We start from the raw sequence: 27,315 nt of genomic DNA on the forward strand, positions 1-27,315 counted from the left end.
CGGCCACACTGGAAGAATTATCTTGGGCCACACATAAAATACACTAACACTAACAATAGCTGGTGAGCTACAGAGACAAAAACAAAAACAACAACAAAAACACACAAACAAATCTCATAGCGTTTTAAGAAAGTTTACAAATTTGTGTTGGGTCACACTCAAAGCAGTCCTGGGCTGCATGTGGCCCACGGGCCGTGGGTTGGACAAGCTTGTAGGGTCCCTGAGTCTCCGAGGCAGCAACATCCGGTCAGTATAACTGAGTAAAGGATGTAATTGTTTGCTAAGGTAATTCTGGTTTGCATTTTGAATTTGGCATTACCTTAACGATAACTTGTATATGATTCTTTCTCTTTTGCTAGGTTATGGATTACCTGTGAAAAAGAATGCTCATCTTTGTATCTGTGGAAATGAGCTCAATGTCTGATATCAAAAAACTACTCAACAAGTTTGCTGATTTATTTAAAAAAATATTGTTGCTCTACCACTCTTCAAATCATCAGTCTTAAAGTGAGCTCCAAATGACATAACAACTTGGTGGGTGATGTGAGATTAGGATTATCCTAGGATATGTTACAATCTATCAATTTAATAGATAGTCTTTACTTTTTTTAAAACATGGTCTCATAGTTGTGGTTGATTTCTCAATTGAGTAAATATTTACTAGTTTATAATGTGGTACTTACTTTTTAGTTACTTGGTTATATTTATCTGTCAAACTGCTTACTAATTTTATTAGATCTACCAAATGCAAAAGGAGATAACATCTACATTATTAAAATTATATATTTTAAAGATGATTTCTATGTCTCTACTATATATATTTTTATTTGTGTGAAATCCTGGACATATTAAGAGGTGGGGAAGCGCACTGGTACATTTAGCAGCACCTAATTTCATGAGTTTCATACTAGGTGCCAAGAAATTAGGTTGTCCAAATATTTTGGAAGCTAATTAAAACTGAATCTGCTGTTCCTTTTCTACCTGTTATATTTTACTCAAGGCACCTACAATGAAACTTTAAAATTAAGTAGAGAAGAACTTACCTAGGGATTTGGAAAAATAGTTTGCCATTTGTCCACTGTTGCAAGACTGTCGTTTATGTCTTTTTGTTGACATTTCTGTGGTCTTCCATGGTGGTCTTTTTCTTTTGTTCAAATTGCTAAGAACTTCAAAACTATCAGGATTCTTGTCAAAGTTAACACATTTGCTTAATTTACTATTGCCAAGATGGTCAGCAAATTCATCAGCTGAAGGATTATTTGCTTTAGCATTTTCTATTTCTTTAGACGGCTTTTTAAAAGAATTTTGCCTAGCAGAATGAGATCTTAAAGTAAAGCGCTTTGATTCTTCCACATGAGTCTGATGAGTATTTCCACTGTCAGTAGATTCAGGAGAGTAAATGATTGTATTTAGCTTAAAAGTATTTCTGTGTTCAAGACAGTTGAGCTTCCTCAAAAATATTCTACAGTCTTTTAAGGTTTTTGACCTCCAACTATTAGGACATACATTTTCTAGTCTTGGTCCCTTTTGAAAGTCTTTTTGGCTGCAATTTGTTCCATTCTCTTTTGCTTCTGACTGAAATTTATTCTCGAAACTAGCATGTATTTTGAAGTCAGGCATTACTACCCTCTGCTGCAAGTCACCCCTGATCTCAGGTGGCAAAACACACTGATTATCTACTATGCTTTTTCCTTGGAGTGGGATGTCAGCATTTGTTTCTCCCTCAGTCTTATTTAAAAATTGGTTCTGGCAGAAAAATCTTAAGTTTCTCCTTTTAGAGTTCCAGTCAACTGTTCCATGGTTGTGCAGCTTTCCCTCTCTTTTCCACCTTTCATGATGCAACCTTTTAAACTCAGTCCTTTTTAATCTACCTATTGCTAAATTACTTTTCACATTTAAGAGTGGAGAGTTAGCCACTTTATGCAGTATATGCAATTTCTCTGCTGATTTTGAAGGAGAAGAGAGTGCAAATTTTTTAAAGTGCTTTCTGAAGGGGCTGGCATTAAAGTCAGAATATTTGGTCCCTAATTTGATTCCCCTGGTATTTATTACTTCCAAAGGGTTTCGGGCATTTGCTTTTCTAACCAGTGAAAGAGACTGTGTTTCTGTTGTTTGCATAAACCAAGTACAGAGTTCATTCAAATCATACTTTTTCTGAAAAAGCATTTTTACAGGTGAAACTTCAAGTTTTAAAAGACAAGTTTCCAAAGGGCTTGCTACTTTGAAATGATCATTTTCAATGTGTTCTCTTTTTTTATGAATACAATTTTCAGCTTCATCTCCACTTACTTGCACCCAAGCATTTGTTATTTGCTCAAATCTATTGTTTAATTCCTCTAATAAGGAATCATTTGAAGCAGAAGTAGCCCACCACCTGAGCAAAGGGTTTGATGAAATTATAGGATCCAAGGATACTTCAGAAATAGGTACTAATTTATTATCTTCCAAACACTTTTTTGCATTCCGTGAAAGTCTGTTTCTTGGGGTATCTTTGTAAGCTATTTTCATCTTTGAGTGCCTATGTTTTTCCTTCTGACTTTTATTTTTCTGCAAATGCAATTTACATGATTTATGGAGCAGAGCATTTCTATAAAAAAGTGAGCTAGAAGATGCTAATGAATGTAAGAAATGCAGAGATGGTTTTCTATCCCTAATAGAATGTCTCAAAGGTACAGTAGCAATCATACGTTTTGATCCATTTTTAAATATATCAGCTTCAGTATGCCTTATTTTATCCATTTTAGTGCACTGTGGGTCATACTTTTCTTCAGGCAGTTTTTTTCCTGACATATTATCCTGTTCTAAAGGAGGCAAGCAGCTGCTAATACTTACTTCTCTTTCCTGAGGTGAAGTTCTATTAATAGTCACAGATATGCCAGAGATTTTCACTTTTGCCGGTCTACCAGGTTTCCTACTTATTGCCAAAGGCTTCTGATTTGGTCGAATAATGTTCTTGGAAGGCTGAGGTATCACAGATTTGTTCTTGATGGGTCTCACATATTCAAAGCCAGACCCCAAGATCTCACTTTCAGTAGTCAAGCTTGCTACAGCACTTATTCTTTCATCCAAGTCAATTTTGTGTTCACTATTTCTGGGACTATTATATTCGGTTGGAAAATCACCAGTATTATTGTTTAAAGACATAAGGTTGCTTATGTTTACCCTTCCTTCAGAAACATGCCTTTTAGTTCTTCTTGACCTTCCGTAAATAACAGTTACTGTAATACTCTTTTTATAAATACCTTCTTTTACTTCTGATATGAGAGATTCTGGGCTTTTCCTTCCAGCACTAAAGGGCTCATTCTGGCAAACAGTGATGTTTGTCTGATCAATTTTAGGCTTTGGTGGTCTTCCAATTGGTCGCTTAATCTGTTTCACAACTTGGGGACCTATTTTTTTTGGTCTACCTGGTTTTCTTTTAAAAGATGGATCAGTAGCACTGCTTGAATTGTCCTTAGGTTCTTCTTGTGGCTTATCACTATTTATATCACCTATAAACATTGTAGAGGATCCTGCAGTTTCTTTTGCATGATTGAATTTGTTTAGTTCTCTTTGAAAAGTATCAGTATCATAATGATTGGAGTGATAATTTTCAGAGTTCACATTTGAGATATCCTCATTTGTTTCTGTTTTTTCTTCAGTTACATGATGGGTTGTAGGTTTTTCAGAAGGGAGAATGACATTTGAATGGGAAGTGCCAACTGAAGTTAAAGTATATTTGACTCCTTCACTACTTTTAACCTCAGATAAAAACATGAGTTTGATAGGACTAGAATAGTTGGAAACAGATGAACTTTCAATACCTTCATATTTTGCTGGTACATTTTCAACACTGGAAATCAAGCGACCCATATCTAAAATAGATGACTTTTTCAGATTTTCAAGTCTTTTGTTATTCAAATCCACTGTAGGCATGCAATGACTTTTGATAATATTGCCGGATGCTACCACAGATTTTGATAAGCTCTGTTCTTTGCATGTCATTCTATTTAGAGTAAGAGTCATATTTCTGTCAGCATGTTGGTCTTTACCATCAATTTCTATCAATTTCTTGGATACTTTATATCCTTCTGATAATGGCTGATTATTCCAGGATTTTTTGGCTATATTTATTGTATCTTCCAAACGCTTCACAACAACTTGTAAATTAGAATTCATTGCAATTTTGTTTAGGTCTATATTGTGTGAGCTTTCAATGTGAATATTTTTCACTGGATTGTTTTTTGTTGTGGATTCAGATACTTTTTTGGCTTTAGGGGATTTTTTAAAAACATAATTATTTGTTACATATATAGAATACCACCCTGGAGGCACAATATTTCGTTTAGTTCTGCTCAAAAGTCCAGAAGCATCATTTCTCAAAAGAGTTTGAGTATTACCTAACTTTGGATTTTTCTTATGATTTTGCAAAAATTGTTTTCCATCTGCAGATTTCTCCTGTGGCTTTCTTATGCCCATTTTCTCAGGGGAATTTGTTTTAAAGCTTTCTGAAAATGCATTAAAAGACAAGTTAGTTTCCAAACTATGAAGAGGTAGTTGCAGTGACTGTAATGCATAATTTGGTGAAAATGATGTTTCAGCATGATTTTTATCTTGAAGTCTTTTAGAATTTTGTAAAGAAGGCCCTTGGTCATGATAGAATTCTCCTTTGTCTGATGAAGATATCTCATTGTTCTGTGTCAATTTCCTTGAACTTTTCTCGGTGTATTTTTTTCTTGTAAAATTTTCATCAAGACTAGCAAGTTCTCTTTTTATCTGTAAAGACTGCCTTCTAAACATGGGTGAATCAGAGGAGTTGCGCATTGCAAATAAAGTTTCTTGACGCTTTCGAAATCTTGTCTGAATAATTTTATTTTCTACCTTTTTATCATGTTGACTCAATAATTCCATAAAACTATAATCACTGGCTTTTGCATTATGCAAGAGAGATGTTATGAAATCTCCCAATTTTAAATCATTATATGTATTATAATCACTGCTAGATAATTTTACAAGGCTTGTCATATCCGTGGTTTCTATTGATTTTAGTTTTTCATTAATGCGATCCATTAAATCTTGAAAAATTACAGCAGTTTCACCTTTTTCATGATTTGTAGTAGAATTATTGCTGTCACTTGAGAGTAAAGAATAAGAGTTACTGGATTTTTTAGTTTTAAGTATTTTATCTTCATGATCACTCTTATTGCTGCTTATTTCTGCTGGTGTGAGAGATGGAGGCTGGTTAATGTTTGCTTCAAGTTTGTTATCTTCTAAGGCTGAAATCTCTGAGATGACGTCTTTCAATTTTTCAAATCCTTCAGTTTCTACAGGTGATAATGGTGGGGGTGAGGGACTTCGAGATCTACAGGCATCTTTAAGAGTGACTGAAAGATCACATACTTCCTTTGACAAAAGAGGACTACGAAAGGCTGATTTTGTAGAGTGAACGTTTGGTAACAGTCCAGAACAGCACCTGTGAGAATTATAACTGTCTGCAATTCCTCTATTCACTACTGGCTTAACGTGTTCAACAGTTACAGTTTGGCAAGATAAACAATGTAAATCTTTAATACAGACTGGCAGAGGTTCTAAACCAGGGCTTTGTTTTTCGTTTTGTAAACAACCTCTTTCTGCCAGCCTATATTCACAACTACAGAACAGACCATATAAATCATCTTCGATTAAGGGCTTTTGAGATTCTGAAGACACAACACATGATGTATTACAACAGCAAAGAGAAGCAGCATTCTGCTCTTGGACTAGAAATTTCAACATAGCCAAAACTTGTTGCTGGTGATGTATGCACAAAGATTCCAAAACTTTGTTTAATGCTGATTTTCTTTTTTCCATTTTAGTAGCTTCCTCTGATTTTGCATCAACAGTTGAACTAAAAATAAAAATCAAACAAAAAATGAATTGCAGCAAAAATACCACTATAAGGAGTTATAATTTTAACAGTGTTTGAAAAAAGATATTTTGGTATTGCTGGACTCCTGACTCCTAGAGAGCTGCAATAATGGCATTGTGATTATTGTTTAGCAAAAATATAATGAAGCACTGATAATTAATTTCCTATGACAAAGTATAAGTCAAAGCAAAGCCCTATTTTTGCAATATAAAAGCTGATTATACATTTGATTACATTTATATATTAATGTCCGTTTTTAATGTATTAAGAATATTTAATGGAAAGTGCTTCAGAAGGAGTTAAATTTTTATAAAGTAGCCATTTTATAAATTATTCTGATTCATATATCAGTCTACATTAGTGCAAATAAGGAAAATAAAATGTAGGAGTACAATCTTTATTTAAAATAGATATTTTTTCCAAGGCAGTGAAAATAATAAAAGCTTTCCATAATCACAAGGAAAATTAAGGGATTTAGATTTTATGTAAATAAGAGAATGTCTTTCCTAAGATTAAGGTGCAGGCGTTAGCTATTTAAAAATAAAATCTATTTTTAATTGATGTTAAATACTAAAGTAATTTCATAAAAGCTAAAGGCATTACTTACCTAATTATTAAGTTTCAAATGCTGGAAAATGGCCCACTACAGAAACTAATATACATCTAACTTTAACTAAGAACCGGGCTTGCTTATCAACCAATATAGAAGTCTACAAATTTTTTTTTTAATCCAATACGAGCAGCAGGAAGAATAAAATATATTTAAAGAGTTCTGTTTCAGAAAAGTATCTATTTTAATTAAACATATCACCAAACTCTGTACATGAAAATTGCCTTTCACTTACAGTTTATTACATTTGTTGTTTTTAATAGTTCCTGATTTCTAGAAATTTTAAGGCTGGAATAATGCTGATTATGAACTACTATTGAAGAATGTATTTTTGTTTAAATATAGAATTATTATGCTCATCTATATTAAAAATTATAAGATTTTTACTTTAAAACAGGAAGTGGAATATTTTTATTTTGCTGCCTAAAACTGATATAGCCTGTTTCAGAGGTAAGTAATATTTCACCTATATTTTATAAAAATTGTTATTTGAGTAGCAAAAATAAGGAAGCAAATTTTAAACATGTGATCAAAACTTTTCTGGAAAAAAAGATAACTTTACTAGATTCATCCAATGTTTCACTAAAACTAGTGATCTGACATAAAGAAGCTATCAAAGTGAGAAGAGATGTGAAATTACAATAAAACTTTTAAAGTCCACTGCCGCCTCTAGACAGATGAAGATAGGACATGACCCCAGTATCCTCTCCTTTTTGAAAATAATTTTTTATAAATTTTGTCATGGTTGGGAGTGTAAAATGATGCAATTGACTCCCAGGATTCAATTACATAGTTTTAAAAAATATATGTAGAGAGCAAGGGCAGGAAGAAATGGTAACTATCAAAGATTACAATATTTTTTTTCCAGCAAATTAAAAATGACTAATTTTCACACAAGCAAAAGAAAACCCAGAATGTTGTGAGAGATGATGCACTTCAGTAGTTTCTAAAGTGATGTTATGGCATAATAAAGAGAGAATTTACATGTTTCTTGGAAAAATGTTGTATTTTAAAGATTAATAACTGTTCATAACTCTTCCTGAAATGCTCAAAGGCTTTTTTCTGTTAATAAAGCCAGGTATGTGGTATAAATAATCAAAACTAATGACTAGTGTTAAGTATTCTGAAACAACGTTATAATATCAACTTGATTACGCTCACAAAATTACAAAAAACACTGCTTTTTATATCCCTTTTCTGACATTCTAAGCAAAGCTTTTAGAGTTTTCTTATTCAGCTTATTAATAATGGAATTTCAAAAATACTATGGTAGCCAGTAATTCCCATCTAATGCTATAAGAACAGCTTAATAAAGGCATAAATTAGATATTCAGATATTAGATTCTATCTTATGTATCAGATATCAGAAAACTAAGATCTCAAATTACAGAACTTCACAATATGCTTATTTGGCTTCAAACATTCTCCCCCATATTTCTTGCATGTTAGGATCTTGAAGAAAAACCTAGTAATGAGTAAATAATAGTTGAACACACATATAAGTATCCAGTCTAGAATTTATTCTCAGGTGATTATATAAGGTTCTAAAATTGTATTTTTTTTGTAGATCCTTTGCTTTTAAAGTTTTCTAACCTTTTCCTGTTTGATTTATAAACCAAATATCCTGCCTATTTTTAGTATGTTACTATCCATTTTGCCCATTAGAAACTTGTTGGAATATTTCTTCAGAAAAAGTAAATTAGAATACTATATTTAATAAAACTGCTTCCTAAAGTAAATCAAAGAAGTCAGTGTAGTCAGTTTTTTTCTTTTCTTTTCTTTTTTTCTTTTACTGAATGAGTAAATCAATCACACACCAACAGTGTTGTAAATTTAAGTGCAAAAGCATTGAAGTGCTTTACTACAAATTACAACCTAGAAACACGTTAACTGAACAATTAAAATTCATACAATCAGATTTAGATATATAACAACACAAAGTAGGAACAGAATTACAGTACATTTACAACACAAGACAGATACATGAATTCATTAGAAAATATTGTAATAAATAATTCATGAATTATAGTGCAATTGATTTATGCATAAATATAACTAATTGCCTAACAATCAGTTTATATTAACAAAATCTGTCAAAATCAAGGCAGCCACAGAGTTTTACTAAATTACTGCGACAATGGAAATACTGCAATTAAAAAACAAATACAAGTATTTGTACTGTAAACAACTAAAAAAATCAGTCTCACTAAAGTTAGTATACAATTTAATATAAAATTGTCATTAGCTACCAGAAATGGTTTAAACAACTTTACTGAGCAGTAGTTTTCTAAAAACAGAGGCACTGTTTTTTCTTTTCCTTCTTTTTTTTTTAATATAAAATACTTGAGGAACATTCAAATAAGTAGAAAGCACATAAGGGTTGCTTTCACCTTCATTAAGTCTGCTGAAATGGGATTTTTCAGAAAATTGTCAATTAATAAATAGTAACTGGTAACTAAATTCATAAAGTACTTTGAAAGTTTAACATAAAGGTCATCTTAATAGAATCACTGGGGAGAAGGGGAATTTCCCTGCCTTTCCTAGTTTGTATAATCAGATGTTAACTCAATAATAGAAATGTTTTGTTTCTTTTAAAAGTTATGGGTTGATTATTACCTATAAACTATCAAAAAATATTTTAATTTACTATTTCTGACCAAAAATAAATAATACAAGTACTAAAATGCTGCAAATTAACTATAATATTACCTATAAAACTACTGATTACTGTGAAGTCAATAGCAAAATGATCCCTGATTTATGAATCCTGTAAAGTTTTTGGTCAGGTCATCTTTTAAATGATACAAAAGTTTTCTGTAAGTTTCCCTTTACTATAAACTTCTCAATCAATTTATTAATGTAAATATAGTGTGAGGAATAAAAAAGCTCAATACAATATAAATATTATGTAATGCATTCAAAGCCCCCAAAGTTTTCCAAGTAAAATTCTGTATAAAGAGGTCAATAAAATTGTTTTGAAATATGTACTTTACCTTTAACTTTGCTTTTCATTGGGGGAAGGGGGAAATATACTAAATAATCCAAGTTCTGGCCCTCACAAAATATGGCTTAATTCTTTAAAAAGAAAGATGACCCTGACATCTGCTGTTCTGTAATCTATTATGTATATTTTCTTGGGGTGAAAAAAAAAAAGAGGATTCATACCCTAGTGTGCAGGTAACATTAATAGCTGAAGAGGGTTAAGTATAGATCTCAGAGACCAAATAACTGCTTGGTTGTGTAGTTTCTCACTCTTCAGTTTCTTTAAACATGTAAGCAGTTTTAAAATTTAATAGCTGAAAATCTCTTTAGTATTACACGTATATATGATTATTAAATACACACAAACACAAGTGTAAAAACACAAGTATTTGACAAGGTGCACTTATTTTTTAAATTCAGCTAAAAGTATTCCTTTTGGACTTAGGAAAACTGGCTTAGAAAAATGATCAGAACCTGAATTTTAACAGAGAAAGGGGGCACTCAGAGAATTTTGAATACATAAAGCAAATCCCTATTCTTTATATGAAGGCATATGCTTTATAACATTTTGCCACTACAGTTGCATACTCCATAAATCCAACAAGGATACTTTGACCCATATTTTAAAACTGCTATGTAAAAATGACCAGTCTCTCTTATGAGTCTAGTAAAAGTTAAAATGCACTGCCCAGCTTCTAACTACCCAATTAGTAGAGAGTTTACATTACTGAAAGTTCAAAACAGCTTCAGTGTTAAATATTTGTAAATCTATTCAAGACCCTGAACAAACTGCAAATTTGGTTATTAGCAAAATGATAATGTATCGCCCACCAAAATGAAATCTGCAATTCATTTTGATAAACTGAAAATGTTTTGAAATGTCACAGCAGCAAATATATTAAAGTTACACTGAGGTTTTTCAATAGTAGGAGTGTGTCACAATCTTTAAAATTTAAAGTAGTCATAACATCAACTAACCAGCACATTTAAACCAAAATTATCATTCTCAAGCTTTTTCTGTGCACATTATAAACATGCTCTAAGTTGCATTCCAACTTTCTTTTCTAACCTTACACATTAGCTTATTTTTCAAATGAAAAACAAAACTAAATTATTTTAATAATTAAATTTAAATTATTTTTTGTTCTTAGTACTCCATCTTATATTAAAGGGTTCTATAGCTGCTGGGGTTAACTATGTGTCAGTTTTTTTTAAGTATACCTTATAAACCCCAACTTCTTGCTAAATCAACTATTAAATGATAAATATTAAATTTCATTATACATATCCTTTAAGGTTTTCTTTTCTATTCCTGGTGGATGCACTTGAGTGCATTTTGTATTTCATAGAATGCACTGTAGTGTACTAATACTGTATATATTAATTTTTCTTAGTATGGAGATAGCTGTCTATTTAAACTTTGATTGGTTGTTTGACATACATACAACAACTGTTAAGTATGTTGTATAGAATGTTTATAAATATGAATATCATATTTCCATTATAAGATGGTTCAACTGAATGGCTGGAATGGTCTTTCACCAATAAAAATGTTTCACTTGACAATTACTCGTTTTCCCACAACGCTTTATGCTATTGACTACTAAAGAAAACCTGAATCTTTTTCACCTATTTATACAAGGATTAAATACAAACTATCAGAATTAAGTAAGCAACTATATAATTCTGTCCACAGTGAAAACCCTGAATAAAACTTTTTTTCAAAAGGCATGTAAGTGGTTTTTGAACTGTAAAATTTCATGTCTCCTGTCAGAGTGAGCATCTGTAATTCCCACATGTGTGTATATAGACACACAAATACACACCTGTGCACATACACACACACGCAAACACACACACACACACACATAAACATTTTCCTAACAAGTAATCTACACAGGCTTGCTGCTGTTTTTGCAGCTGCCAGTCCCTGAATCTGTCATATTATATAACCCAGTGTCTGGTAATCGTAGTTTCTTCTTCGGAGGAGTCTTCAGTGTTCCAGATCTTTCTTTTACCTTGTATTCTAAAGTGCTGTGAGGTACCCCATAAATTCCTTGTGCTTTGGAAACACTCATTTTTCCGCTCATTACCATTGCAATAGCTTCTTCCATTATTTCATGATCATATTGCCGATAGCGGCCACGTTTTTTCCTGGGCTGCTTACTGTCTTTTCGATCTAATCCATCTTCAGTATTTTCAGAGGTTCCATCAACTGTTCCATTTTTAGAATTAAGACACAAAGGAGAGAGGTCCCCATGTAGAAAGTAAGAGTCAACACTTGAGTGAGTTACAGGCCCAGAACATTCTATTTTGTTCTGTTTAGGGAGTATATTTTTCAGTTTTTGGAGAGCTGATCCTTCTAAGACTGAAGAGGTTTTGGAAACTTGATACATAACATCCAGCAGACCAGAACCATCAGGTTGTGATTTTGAGACAGAACTTACTCGTAGCTGAGGAATTTTTAACTGTACAGTAGGATTTGAAGTTTCATATTGGAGGCTTTCATTTTTTTCTTTAAACTGAGTGACCATTTTCTGTAGAGTTAGCTGATGGAGGTAAGTGGAAGCTGTTGGGAATTTTAATTCTGAGGTTTCAAGTAGATTGAGTTTACTTTTTTCTGTGCGCTCTGCTTGAGCTCTTGCCCACAAGGCTACTTTTTGCAGCACTGCACAAGTTTCTTTACTGTCCTTATATGAATAACTATCATGGAAATCTCGAGTTTTGTTTTTAAAAGATGCAGGCTTCCCTGCTGGTAAGGCTTCTAAGTGAAGAAGTAAAGTTTTTTGAGGTATGCCATAAAGTATGCCTGCTTTATTTATGTCCAGTGCTCCAGACTGAATGTCTTTCAAAGCTTTTGAGAGCAAACCATCTGCAAACTCAGCACTTCTTTCCACATAGTCCTCTCTGTTTCTGTGTAGTCTCCTGGATGGATGGAATGAAACGATGGTAAACTGATGCATGAGAGACTCTCACACAGCTATGGAAGGGGAGGGTCCACTCCTTTATTATACTCCTTGCTTAGGTAACATCACTGCTTATGACACTTTTAAGTCTGTGAGATGTAGTAGTTACTCCTTATCAAAGCAAACGCTACAGTCCTGGTAGGACAATGTGTCAATGATACGGTGGCCTCAACGGGCAGACCTTCCAAGAACATAAAATCCTAACTCAGTATTTGTAAAAATATTCTCATGATGTTGCTATTCCTCTGACAGATGCTTGCAGAGCAACACTTATAAATTTTATGTGTACAATTAGAGCTCCATTATAAAAAGTACCCCAATCCTAAAGGAGTTTTTGTTAGTACAAACGTGACGTTACCGCTAAACAAGTAATAAAAGAGTCAACCCCTTTAAAGGAAATTTGTAGCAGCAGGAATATTTCCAAACACAAACATCCCATATTTCCACAAGACTAATTTTTCTCTAGACAAGAGCTTAAAACTTGAAACAAGTAGATAAGTTATATTTGAATAATTTAGATATCATAAATGTCACTTCTATTTCAAATGTATCATTGTAATTTTCAAAGTTTCTCAAACAGAAAGCTTATTATACCTTACAACTCAAATACTACTACAGCCATAGTTGAAACAAATTACAGTCTACCTCTAAGATTTAAATGTGACAAAAAAGCTTCTTGTGCAGTTAGTTAATGGGAAGATGCAAAAAAGTTGTAAAAAAAAATCAAAAAATCCAACAGAACAGCATTTCACTACTAATTATTTATTTAATGATTAATGACACTTTTCAAAACATGAAAGGACTTTTTGTGGTGATTACTAGATACATTTAAGTAGTTTACCACCACATCTAAAGTGCAATAAAAAAATCTAAACACTACAAACTAGCGTTAATAATTAGTAAGTACAGTGCTTTTAGAATTTGTTCATTGTTTTAAAAAATTAATAAATTACATATTTCCCTTAAAATTGCCTCCTGAGTATTTAATATTCTCTTACTCGTCCTGCTTCTTAGTTTGTATTCTATGATTAAGTTGGTAGTTCATTTTAGTAACATGAACTAAAGTTTGGTGATTGTTCTGATAACTTTTCTTTAACAGAAAGAATAAAAAAGAAAGAGAAAGGACAAATGAAAGGTATGAGAGAGAGACATGAGTGACAAAAATTCTGGAGGAAAACTATATACGTCAATACTACTCAGAATAGTATTAAGAGTTCTCTGCAGAGATAATTTTATATTAATACTAAATTATATTTCCTAGATATTGCTTACCCAGCCACTGAATTTTCAGAAGAAGGATCACATATGGATGACTCTTCAGATTTTATGCTGGTTTTCTTTGTAGAGAGATCTAACACTCCATCCCCTATAATTTTTGCAAGAGAAAAAACTTTATATTTGCAACAGATAGGCAATCCTTACATTTTAATATTTCATATTTTGTTGATCTACTAATTCATAACACTAGTATTTGATATGTGGCCCATTACCTACTCATCTTAAATGGGTTTAGGAACAGGATATGACTGGGAAGGCACTATATAGGAAAAAAAGAACAGAGAAGGAGCTGGCATTGCCAGGTGACAGAAAGAAACTAACTAAATATATGATATAAAATTTGTCTAAGATAAACTTTTAGTCACCTCTGCATCATTTTGTAGTGAACAGTCATTGATTGCTCATTCACGACTGTTTTCCATTCAAAGCTGCCCAGATAATGCTTTGGGAAGGTGGGAGTGATGTAAATTGTACAAAACGGAGAGAATAGAAAATGTGATGATGAGTAAGAGAATTGAATAATTAGCATTTACTAGGGCTAGCAAAAGGCAAACTGTGGCTGTATGTATAAACATGTATTTTCTAGAACTCATAGTGTAAAATTTTACTCTTAAATTATTGAACTATACAATAGTTAAATCATTGCCTACATAATATATTGTGCTTATATCTACGACTAAAGACATAACTTACGATAATGCAACTTTAGAAAAATAATGTTATAAAATGTCTATGCATGTTATTAAAATGTAATTATTATATGACATTTACATAAATAAAAACTCAATGATTCAGACTTATTGTTAATCTGGCATGCTTCAGGATCAAAAAGGATAAAAATAAACCATGAATTTAAAACCCAGCAAAGAATTCTGTGAATGTTTTTACTGTTAGCTAAAAAACTGCAAGTTTTAGCTACAAGAAAAATTATTATTAAAAAATACATGTTTAAAAATATACTAATTCAACTGGGCTTAAAAAATTCAACTGGGTTTTACTGTAACCATAATCAATCCATGAAATATGTATGCTCCTGGGCAGATACAAAGATGAAAAATAAAACAAAACATCCTATCTATAGCCTCCTATACAGACTTTGACAATAATTTATTGAGTGCTCACTATGTGCAAAGCACTATTTTAGGCACTAGAAGAGCATCAAAAAAAAGAAAAAAGCCACACAAACTACCTATTGTCATAGTCATTGTCATAGTGCTTAGGATCTAATGAGATAATTCATACACCACCACAACCAGCACCACTACCACCAGCAATTATATGATAGTGCCACCCTAGAAAATAACACAGAGTAAGCTGATAGAGTAATGAGGGTGGGGCTGAGAATGCTGCTGTTTTATACAGTGTAATCAGTGCAGGATTCTTTGATTTGAACAGGGCCCTGAATAAGGTGAGGGTCACCAACTAAGCAGATACATGGGAGAATGTTTCCAAAAGAACAGTCTGTATAGAGGCTGTGATATGGAACCATGTCTGGAATGTCAGAGGAATAGCAAAGGCCAGGGTATCTGAAATGAAGTAAGCCAGGCCAAGAGTGAGCTGAGATCAGAAATGTTGTAGGAAGAGGTTAAACAGGGCCATTGGGCCATGGCAAGAACTTCGCATTTCATTCTGACAGAGACAGGAAGCCACTGGAGGATTCTGGGTGGAAGACTGACATGATTTCAATTCAGGTTTTTAAAAGATCAATCTGCTATGGGAGAATGGACCGCAAGGAGCTAAAGGTGGAGCAGGGAAACCTGCTGCGAAAGTGCTATGCTATTTCTCGTTTCTGGGCTTTCACACTTGGAATTGGTTTCCTCTGCCTAGAAGATTAGTACTCCTCTCCTCCTGACCCCCGCCTCACCCCCGCCAACCCTCCTAATTCTCACCAAATCTAACTCATCAGCCTCACTTAGGACACAATGTACAGTTGGTTGATCAACATAACAGGTTACTATACCAGTAACACTTACTTATAGTATTTGGCGGGTTGTAATGCTAGTTGTTCATATACCTACCAGTGCTAGCTACAGACTATAAGCTATGTGAAGGCAGAGACCATGCATATTTTATTCATCAATATATCCCTGCTGCTTAGAATAGTGCCTGGCATACAATAAGTATTCAATAAATGTTTGCTGAATAGAATTTCAAAGAACTGGAAAAATTCAGTGTGGCTAGAGGTTAGAGTCCACAGATTAGAAGGGTAAAAGGGGGAGACTGAAGAAGCAAAGTACCTGGCACAGAGTATCTTGAAAAATTATTAGTTTATTGCCCCAGCTTACCCATCCAGCTTAATTTTAAGCTTAGTCTCCAACTCATCTCAAACTTCACACGTCTCATGTATCTATGTAACTACCTGAATTCCCTCAAACGTGCTACGCAGTGTTATGCCTCTCAAATTGCAGTACCTTGTTCCCTCTGCCTAGAATGCTCTATCTATTCGACTTGTTAAACTTCTACTCATCAAACTTCTACTTATCCTTAAAGACTCAGATCCCCCGCCCAGGCAGAAGATGCTTATTTTGTCTTCCTGCGTGGACAGCATCCTATAACACTTATGACACTATCATGCAATTATTGATTTATAAATCTTTTTCTTCCATGAGACTGAACCCCTCAAGGTTCAGGATCTTGACTTATTCATTTGTATTACTAAACACTGGTAGAGTGCCAAAAACTACTAAAAGGAGAAAGAAATGTTTTCTCTGTTCTATCATCTCATTTCTCTTTTTTGGCAATTAAAATTTTACTACTTTAAGAACTTATAAGAAAGGATAACTGCCAAACCCATATTCAAGTTTATAACTTTATTCACTAATTTTGATTTTGCTCATTTTATGTACAGTTTATGGCATATAAAACACATTCTCCTAAGTCTGTTACTCTTAGTCTCAGAATGAAGTAATGAAATTTCCCCCATTCTAAGCTCTCTTAGACTTGATATGCTCCATTTAAAATTATCTCATAAAATAGAAATTATGAAAGGAGGTACAAGAAACCCTTCTCTCCTTTACAGATACTATAAAAACTAGGCTGCAGCTCTCTACCTAGGGCAATAAAGGTTTCTTTTCTTTTTATGGACTACTCACACACAAAGCACTAACTAGCACATTTTAATCTGGATGAGCTACATATAAGCTCTATTCCATCTTTCAGAAACCTACGCAAATAGGCTTATACTTATGATTCTTTCTCTTTAGGAAGTCTAAACAATGACCTTATTGAGAAATGCTTTTATCTCTTCTTCATAGCCCTTTCTCCACATCTAGGCTATGTTAAAAGTTTTATTCTAAAAGGATTTGACAAATAAAGTAATACAGTATCTAGTGAAAATGAAAAATGTACTCCATCATATTTCTGTCACATTGCATTAAAATTCTTTCATCAATTAATGTCTACATAGTAAATACAAAATACATAAATATGTAATAGTTCTAGTACCATTAAGAATTTTAGATCAATTTTAGTTATCTACAGAAAATCTCACTTTTTGTTAGCAGTATTAACCATCTATACTATTTTGCTGATAGCATGATTCCCTTTTCTTCATAAAGCCTGTAGTTCAAGGGCTGGAAAAGTCAAAAGAAGTTACTCCTAGGATTGTCTGAATTAGAAAAACAAAAACAATGAGAGAGACAGTTTGGGAAGGATAGAGAAAGCCCAGGAATTGCGGGGGTGGGGGAAGGATATTTTCTTGTTCCTCATAATTTACATCTATCTGAATGGTGATTACGTCACTCCTTCACAATGGAGATATAACTAGATTTTGTGTGTACATCATTCCAAAGTACTAAAATTAACTCAAAATACATGATAAAAATCTGCTTAAAATCAACTCTTGGTCACCTCTCCCACCATCTTGTAGTGAATAATGTAGATAAAACTAAGCACCCAGCATGCTATTACAAGATAATACAAACTAAGTAAGGTGGAGGGGGAGGTAATTAATTCAATTTGACTAGTATATTCTCTGCAGTCTTATTACACTGTAATTTATTCCCCATTTATCTACTGTTGGTATTCAGGTTGTTTTAGTTTTTCATTGTTACAAACAATGCTGAAATGAATATCCTTCTAAATTTTTTTTGTGTTTATGTACAATAATTTCTCTAAGATAAACTATCAGAAGTGCTGAACAACAGATATTACCAAATTTATTTCCCACATCCTTGATAACAGTTGGTGTTGCTGTGATTTTTAATTTTTGGTGAATAAGTAAACTTCAGGATTAAGTGAAAAGTAGTGTATTTATTATGCCATTTATGTGAATATTAAAGCACATAAAACTATTTTGTTTATAGATACATAAATAGGTGGTATCACTGGTTGCTTCCAAAGGTAAACAAAAAGATCTAAAAAGATCTTAACTGTATTTCTAGAAATACTTTAGTTCCTTAAGAGAAGACAAATCAGAGGTAAATATGACCAAATAACACATTTATTAATTCTGGTTAACAAGTACATGATTATTACTTGTATTTTTCTGTATATTCAAAATTTTTACTAACATTTAATAATAAATACAAAATTGTTTTCATTTACTGGTTGGAGATGGGTCATTTAACATTATAATTTAATTATTTCTGATCAAACACTATTGTAAAATGTACAGAATTAAAGATAAGCCAATCCAATATTTGAACAAGGTCAGGTAATTGTCTATATAACACTACCAGAATTAAATTTAAAAATAAACTGACGTTTCAAAAATTGAAGTCATGGCCAAATTGGGCAATTTCTTGAATACTGACACTTTATTGGGTTAATTTTTAGTTAAAATTCAGATTTCAATTTTTCATTTATAAACTGTTTTCTTTCCTGTATTGTCATGCAAATTTCTGATAAAGGATCTATTCAAAAAGGACAACTGGAACCTTCATAATATAGAATTGTTTTCCACCCCTCCAAGGAAATCATTCTGTTTCATCTCTTGTCTGGCCTTTTGCTATTCTCCTCTCCAGGAGATTCTTATGGTTTTGTTAATTATATTCAACTGATTGTTAGAAAACATTAGTAACTTACATTAAACCTAATGTGTTTAAAACTATTTTTCTATAGTGTACTTAAAGTATTCGAAGCATTTGCTACAAACATGACATGTCTTTACTCATCCAGTTCTCACAACAACTGGATGGCATAAATAGGTATATTAATGTGCAAATTTTATGATAAAACTGAAAATGAAAGAGAAATCAACTACTTGAGAGGCTGAGATGGAAGAATTACCTGAGCCCAGAGTTTAAGTCCAGCCTGGGCAACACAGTAAGACTCCTGTCTCTTAAAAAACACAAAAACAAAAAACAATGTAGCCATATGCCATCAAAAATCTTAAAAATGTTTACACTCTTCTAGGTATCTATTTTAAGAAAATAATATTTAACATAAAAAAGGTTTATATACAAAGATATACCGTAGACTATACAATTTTTTAAAAACACTAAATATTTAACAAATGGTTACATAAATTATGGTTCCTTCACTTGCTTGAGAATTAGATTTAACACTGCCATTAAGGCAATTAATAAAGCATGAAAAAACTGCAAATGCTACTGTAACGTTTTTAAAAGGTATGATATAAAAATCTGATATACAGATGATGTAAACATGTAAATGCAAATGCTACTATAACATTTTTAAAAGGTATGATATAAAATTTGATATGCAGATGATGTAAATATGTTTTGGATGTAAAACAAGAACCCCCAAATAAAATAAAATATAGAATAAACTGTGGAAGTAAATTTACAAAAATGGGAACAATGGTGATCTTTGGTTGATAAAGCGTTGAGCAGTTAACATACGTGATTGTGTGCATGCACATACCTAGGTATGTATGCGCCTACATACACATTTACACATACTTTTCTGCCTTTCCCAAGTTTCCATAATAAAAAAAATCTGTAAACTTGATTAGCAAAAAATCAACAAAGTGTAAAAGCATTCCCTGGGTTTATCCAAATTTCGGTTTTAAAAATTTGAAGTCTTATGCTCACTGCAAATAAAATTGTTTTGATTGTTACTGTTTAACTATGCGGTTTCAGTCATGGGAGAAATAACACAAGAGTAGCACATTATTCCAGCCTTAGGATTGGTTTTTCCTTCATTTGCCTACCTCTGCAAGTCAAATAGTATTTTTTTCTTTTTCTTTTCTTTTTTTTTGAGATGGAATCTCACTCTGTTGCCCAGGCTGGAGTGTAGTGGCACAATCTCGGCTCACTGCAACCTCCACCTCCTGGGTTCAAGTGATTCTCCTGCCTCAGCCTCCCAAGTAGCTGGGATTACAGGCACCTGCCACCACGCCCAGCTAATTTTTGTATTTTTAGTAGAGGCAGAGTTTCACCATATCGGCCAGGCTGGTCTTGAACTCCTGAGCGCCAAATGATCTTCCTGCCTTGGCCTCCCAAAGTGCTGGGATTACAGGCACGAGCCACCATGCTCGGGCTCAAATAGTTTTTTAACTGTAAGTTATTTTCTTCCCGATGTGTTTCATTTTGTATATATATTGCTGAAATACTACAGAATTCATTAATCTATTTATTCATTATGATAAGAGATGATATATATCAGAGTAAAGTGCTTATAGTGAATTTAAGATGTAAACATTTATAATAGCAAATTTAGGAAAATGCCACAGATGAAATTAAAATAAGCCTTCCACATTTCCACCAAATGCCATTTTAGACTTTTATTGTAATTCTTTTTTCTTTCTTCAGTTATTCCTGCAAGTACTGAATTAAATCATGGCTTCAAAAGGCTTCAAGTCAGTACCTATGAAAAACATTTTAAAGAACATGTTCTCTTTTATCCTCTATATTACATTACCTTATTCTGTAAAAAGTTTTAGCCAAATATATTATTTAAAACAGTTTGTATACTTATTGCAATGTCATAGTGGAAGATTTTTTAACCATACATTTGAGACTCCTTGTTATGCTCCTCCAAAAATTACTTTTAAAAAACCTTTTATAAATGTTTTACATAAAAGTACAATCTAACTATACAGTTTAATGAATTTTCATGAACTCAACCTTCCTGTATAAAAACTACACCTACTTGCCAGTGTCAACCCTGACGCTCCCCCACCTCAGTATCTTCTTGTGGTCACTACCTTGCCCCTACCCCTACTATCTTGACTTTCAACAGCATTGTGCATTCTTTTAGATCCAGCAATTTCACTTCTAGGAATTTGTCCTGAAGTAAAAATTAAGATTGAGTTTAAAACCTTAGCTCAAGAATGTTTATTTATATATAAAAGACACACAATATGTGACCCTTCCATACTATTGAGCTAAGTAAATGAATTTAAGTATTAAAATGATTCTGCAGAAAAATACTTAGTAACATAAGGATGTCAAAAATATAAATTATGCAAACAGTTTACAGAGGATATATATCTCATGTAGTAGGTCAGTGGGGCTGAGCACTGCGAGTGTGTTTTGTGCACATGTAGATATTCTTCAGAAAATGGTTTGGAAGGACTGAACACAGGAGCACCTGCAGATAGCTCTGGGTGGAAGAATACAGGATAATTGTTATTTTCTTCATTTTCTTATTTGTTTTCTAGTTTTTCTACAGTAGGTAAAGCTAACTTCTAATGCCTAATTTGCATTGAAATTTCTTGAGTCCAAAATGTGTTTTTATAGTTGGTATCTTCAACTAGAATCAAATAATGTCTCTGTGTTACATTTGATTCTTAGTGTGATACATTTGATTCTAAGGTTATTTATTTTTGAGATGGAGTCTTGCTTTGCTGCCCAGGCTGGAGTGCAGTGGCATGATCTTGGCTCACTGTAACCTCTGCCTCCTGGGTTCAAGCGATTCTCCAGCCTTGGCCTCCCGAGTAGCTGAGATCACAGGTGTGCACCACCACGCCTGGCTAAATTTTTGTATTTTTAGTAGAGATGGGCTTTCACCATGCTGGCCAGGCTGGTCTTGAACGCCTCACCTCAAGTGATCCACCTGCCTCAGCATCTCAAAGTGCTGGGATTACAGGCGTGAGCCACCATGCCTGGCCATGGTCTCTAATTAAGGGCAGCACTTTCCCCAATTTATGATAGGGCTCTGTCTTGATAAACCCACTGTAAATAAAACAATATAGTAAGTCAAAAATGCATTTATATCCCAATATACCCATTGTAAAATTGAAAAACTGTAAGTTGAACCATCTTAAGTTGATGACCATCTGCACTGTTTTCCTGTGGTATCATTTACTTTGCTTTAAAAAATTTCTTGTATAATAATTCTGATAAACTCGGAATTGGCAATAAAGCAAGTAACTCAAACTTGGATTTGATAATTCCTTTTCACTCTTAAAAATTATTGCAGACCTTAAAGACCTTCTGTTTATGTGGGCTATATCTACTGATATTTACCGTAACAGAAATTAAATAAAAGGATTTTAAAAGTATTTATAACTGATAACAATAACGCTAAAAATGTTACTGTTCACAAAAACATTTATGAAAAACGTTTTCAAAATGAGTAAAAAGAATTATATTTTAAAAACAGTTTTGCAGACTCTTTAATGTCCAGCTTAATAGAAAACAGCTGAATTCTCACATCTGCTTCTGCACTGATTGTGTTGAGATATCACACATCATGTAGCTTCTGGGCGACTTTACTATACACACTTGTGAGAGGATGAGAGTAAAAAGAACAAATAACATACTATTAATTTTACCCTGGTATAACTCCTGAAAGGGTTTCAGGGATTCTTAGGGCTTCCTGACTATGCTTGAGAACCAGTGGTCTAAGAATTGTTTAGATCCATTTTCAACATTTTTGGTAAGAATACTTCACAGGTGAAGTGACATATCACGAGGTACATAGTCTATTTTCAATGATGCTCAAGTGATCAGTGTGTTCTGATGGTGACAGTTTGACCCCTTTGTTGTAAAGTTCTCAAAATAATCTTTCCTCTAGTACTTTTTATCTTTGTATATATATATATCATATATATATATGTTTTATTGATTTGAATTGACACATAATTGTACCTATTTATGGGGTCCAGCGTGATGTTTCCATACATGTATACATATACACATTGTACAGTAATCAGTGTAATTAGCATATTCACCACCTCAAACACTTGTCTTTGTGGTGACAACATTCAAAATATTCTTTTAGCTGTTTTGAAATGTTACCATTAACTATAGTCACCCTATTGTGCAACAGAACACAAGAAGTATTCCTCCTACCTAACTTTGTACCTGTTGATCAACCTCTCTCCATCCCTCTCCCCACACTGTTTTCCAGCCTCTGGTAATCACTATTCTACTCTTTACTTCTATGAGATCGACTTTATTTAGATTCCACATGAGTGACAAGTACACATATTATATTTGTCCTACTGTGCTGGACTTATTTCATTTTACTTAATGTCCTCTAGTTTCATCCACGTTGTTGAAAATGAGAGGATTTCATTTTTTATTGGCTGAAATAGTATTCCACTTTGTATATATACCACATTAAAAAAATCCATTCATCTGTTGATGGACATTTAGGTTGATCCCGTAATCTTGGCTATTACAATTCAGCAGTTTTCTCTGTATTCAGAGTTGTGCAACCATCACAATTTTAGAACATTTTCTCCACCCTAGAAAGAAATCCTGCACCCTTGGGCGACTGCTCTCCCTTGTCCTATGACTCCTGGCCTTTGGCAACCAGTAATCTACTTTCTATGCCTATGGATTTTCCTATTCTAAACATTTCATACAAATAGAAGCATGTATTTGGTCTTTTGTGACTGGCTGTGTTTACTTAGCACAATGTTTTTAAGGTTCACTCATGTTGTATCATGCATCAGTACTCCTTTTTATTGTTGAATACTATTCCATTGTATGGATATACAATATTTTACTTATCCTTTCTTCAGTTAATGAACATTTGGGTTGTTTGCACTTCTTGGCTATTATGAATAATGCTGTTGTAAACATTTGTGTACAAGTTTTTGCGTGGACATGTTTTCGATTCTCTTGAGTAGGTTCCTCGGAGTAGAACTGTTGGATTATATAACTGGATGTGCAACCTTTTGAGGAACTTCAGACTGTTTCCAAAGGGGTTGCATCATTTTATATTCTTACCAGCAATGTATCAGGGGTCCAAATTTTCTGCATCTTTGCCAGCACTTATTATATCTTTTAGATTCTAGCCATCCCTAGGGGATGTGAAACAATGTCTTTCTTTTTCTTTCTTTTCTCCTCTCCTTTCCTTCCCTTTCTCTCTTTCTTTCAAGAGGGAGTTTCACTCTTGTTGCCCAGGCTGGAGTGAAATGGCACAGTCTCAGCTTGAACCTCCGCCTTCCATGTTCAAGCGATTCTCCTGTTTCAGCCTCCCAAATAGCTTGGATTACAGGCATGTACCATCACGCCCAGCTGATTTTTTTGTATTTAATAGAGATGGGGTTTCACCATGTTACCCAGGCTGGTCATGAACTCCTGACCTGAGGTGATCCACCCACCTTGGCCTTCCAAAGTGATGGGATTACAGGTGTGAGACACCACACCTGGCCTGTTTCTTTTGTAAGTTTTAATTTTGTGGTTACTGAGTATGGGATACATGAGACATTTTGACACAGGTATACAATTGTATAACGATCACATCAGGGTAGACGGGGCATCCATCACTTCAAGAATTTATCCTTTGTGTTGCAAACAATATAATTATATTCAGTTATTTTAAAATGTACAATTAAACTGTTATTGACTACAGTCATCCTGTTGTGCTATCAAATACTAGATCTTATTAATTCTATTTTTTTGTACTCATTAGCTATCCCCACTTCCTCCTTACCCCACCCCCCACTATCCTTCTCAGCCTCTGGTAACCATCCTTCTACTATCTCCATGAGTTCAACTGCTTTAATTTTTAGCTCCCACAAGTAGGTAAGAACATGAAAAGTTTGTCCTTCTGTGCCTGATTTATTTTGCTTAACATAATGACCCCCAGTTCCATCCATCTTGTTGCAAATGAAAGGATCTCATTCTTTTTTATGGCTGAATAGCACTCCATTGTGTATATGTATCACATTTTCTTTATCCATTTGTCTGTTGATGGACACTTAGGTTTCTTCCAAATCGTGGCTATTGTGAATAAAACTGCAATAAATAGGGGAGTTCAGACATCTCTTTGATATACCGATTTCCTTTTTTTTTTTTTTTTTTTTAGGGTATATACCTAGCAATGGGATTGCTGGATCATATGGTGGCCCTATTTTTAGTTTTTTGAGTAACCCCTGAACAGTTCTCCACAGTGGCTGTATTAATTTACATTAGTCTTTATCTTCTGATGCTGTTGTTTGATTCAATTATCTTATTAGGGGTGAAAAAACAGTAATATTTTAAGTCTATCATGCCTTCCATATTTATTAGCCAACATTCTTCAAGAATTTTCTTTAAATGATTTGGTTGTCCTGAAACACAATTTGTATAGAAAAAGCAAGATAAATGCTTAACACTTTCCTTTAATTGCTAATTTTCACAGTAAAGAATTGGTGTGGTGTGTACCTCCAATAGAGACTACTAACTCTGGGGGACACCTTCAGTTTCTGGTTCTCATAAATGAGTACATTTTAAAACATTCAATATTTTTTATTCCACTGAAATTGTTCTTCTACTGATGATCAAATATTTTCGTATTTGACTACCTGGGAACCTTTAACATTGACTCCCGTATTCTTTTAACAAATTTGTCTTTGGGCTTCCTTGCCTGCTAGCACAAGATATTCCAGGCTCATCTTGTACATTTCCTAGTCCAAACCTGAAGTCCAAAGAGGCCTGCTTCCTTTCAAAGGGAAATAATGTTTACAGACCACACTCCAGGTTTAGGTTCAATGCCACTGAGTTTTCATTGCTTATAGGCTATTTCAGTGATTAGACGAGGAAATGTGTATTTTTGAAAATAATTCATGGTTTGCACTGCATTTCCAATCCACATGTAATATAAGGTTTTTTACTTGATGTTGCTTGTTTTTTCTCTTACACTGAAAATACTGGTTTCCTAATGATGTTAATAGGATTACATATTTGATTTGTTCTACAGACTCAAAAAATAATAACATTATTACTAGTATTACTAAAAAAAAGGTTTAAGGGTTCCTTAAAGTATTTTTTTGCCCTTAGAATATATTCTATTGCCCTTGGAATGTATTTCACTAAGAATGTATAGTCAAAATGCTGGGTAAAATCACTTGATATAATTCTTTTTTCAATGTTATGTTACTAACATTATGTTACTAATTTGACCCAGCCAGGTTTACTTGTTATATTCTACTTCAAGTTTTTGGGATTGCTCTACTTTAAAAAAAATGTTTATCCTTTGGAATATACAGAATATTTACATAAAACTCAATAACAAGTTCTGTTGAGAGCACTTTCATTCCTGTCTCATCTGCCTCATTTACTTCATCACCTTCTTGGTAACCACACTCATTGTCATTAGTTTTTGGCTTATCTTCCCTGCTTTTCCACACAAAAGAGAGCATGTAATATATGTATTTCTGCATCTTGCTTTTTATTACCTAACAAGAAAACCTGGAAATTCGCTATCAAGAGATCATTCTCACCTTTTTTTTTGATGTTTGCCTTCCATTGTGTGGATATAAATAATTTAACTAACCAAGACACTACTGATGGATATTTGGATTATTTCCAATGTCCCGCTATTACAAATAATGTCCCAGTGAATCACCCTGAATGCGTATCATTCCATATTTGTGCAGGTGTAATTAAAGGCTTGATTCCCTGAAATGGGATTGCTAGGTCAAAGGACAAACGCTTATAAAATGTAACAGATACTGTCAATTCCTCCATAAGGACTGCACCAGTTTGTATTTCCACAGTAATGCATGAAAATGTCTGTTGCTTAACAGCTTTGACAAACAGGGTATATAGCTAAACTTGAATTCTTATCAGTGTGACAGATGTGAATCACATGAGTATGGTTGAGAGTATTTTCCTACGTTTAAGGGCTTTTAAAATTTCTTCTATGAACTGACAGTATAATTATGCTCATTTTTCTATCAGGTTGTTGATATTTTACATTTCAATTTTTTGAAACTCTTAATAGATTAGAATCATTCATTTTTCATTTTATAAGGTGCAAATATTTTTTCACAGACTGCCACTGTCTTTTGATTTTTCTAATACTGCTTTCTTCTGTGTCATGCAGAAGTTTCTTTTGTTTATATATTGGAATTTGGAATTTATCATTTTCTTATTGTTAAGGGGATACTCTAGCTAAGATAGAAATGATGAACACGGGGCAAGCCAAAAAAAACAAGAATATGTGAAGGCAGAGTAACCCAGGCAAAGGGATCAGCAATGATGAAGGCCCTGAAGTAGAGTGGGCTTGGCAAGTGTCAGACATAGACAGTGTGACTTACACCTAGGCCAAGAAGAGAAGGAAATGGAACAAGTCCAGAGAGGTAGGCAGGAACAAAATCTTGGCAGAACCTAGTAAGTCATTAAAAGAAATGTAAATTTTGTTCTTAATGTAACAGAAAACCAAGAGGAAGATTAAATACAAAATATCAGCTTTATTACAACTGGGCATAAGAACCCAATTTTGGCATATTGATAACTTCAAGG

General features: G+C 33.4%; 1 protein-coding gene across 20 annotated transcripts in view; it reads right to left on the reverse strand.

Annotated features, from left to right (window-relative positions):
- Nucleotides 1-27,315, reverse strand: part of LCORL (ligand dependent nuclear receptor corepressor like) — a 186,734-nt gene that overhangs the window by 29,775 nt on the left and 129,644 nt on the right. For 7 of the 20 annotated variants that reach the window (XM_055246387.2, XM_055246391.2, XM_063619423.1 and 4 more), the window contains 2 exons: nucleotides 13,718-13,811; nucleotides 1,044-5,866 (listed from right to left, as the gene is read on the reverse strand). The exons of 3 other annotated variants lie outside the window; for them this stretch is intronic. In XM_055246387.2, coding sequence (XP_055102362.1) covers nucleotides 1,044-5,866; nucleotides 13,718-13,811 — 4,917 coding nt within the window. Of the gene's footprint in view, nucleotides 1-1,043; nucleotides 5,867-8,253; nucleotides 12,405-13,717; nucleotides 13,812-19,950; nucleotides 21,233-27,315 lie in introns of those variants that run through there. 10 more of the 20 variants (XM_055246395.2, XM_055246394.2, XM_063619426.1 and 7 more) reach the window with 4 other exon arrangements.

This window comes from Symphalangus syndactylus, chromosome 16 (assembly GCF_028878055.3).
Source record: "Symphalangus syndactylus isolate Jambi chromosome 16, NHGRI_mSymSyn1-v2.1_pri, whole genome shotgun sequence".
NCBI lineage: Eukaryota > Metazoa > Chordata > Mammalia > Primates > Hylobatidae > Symphalangus > Symphalangus syndactylus.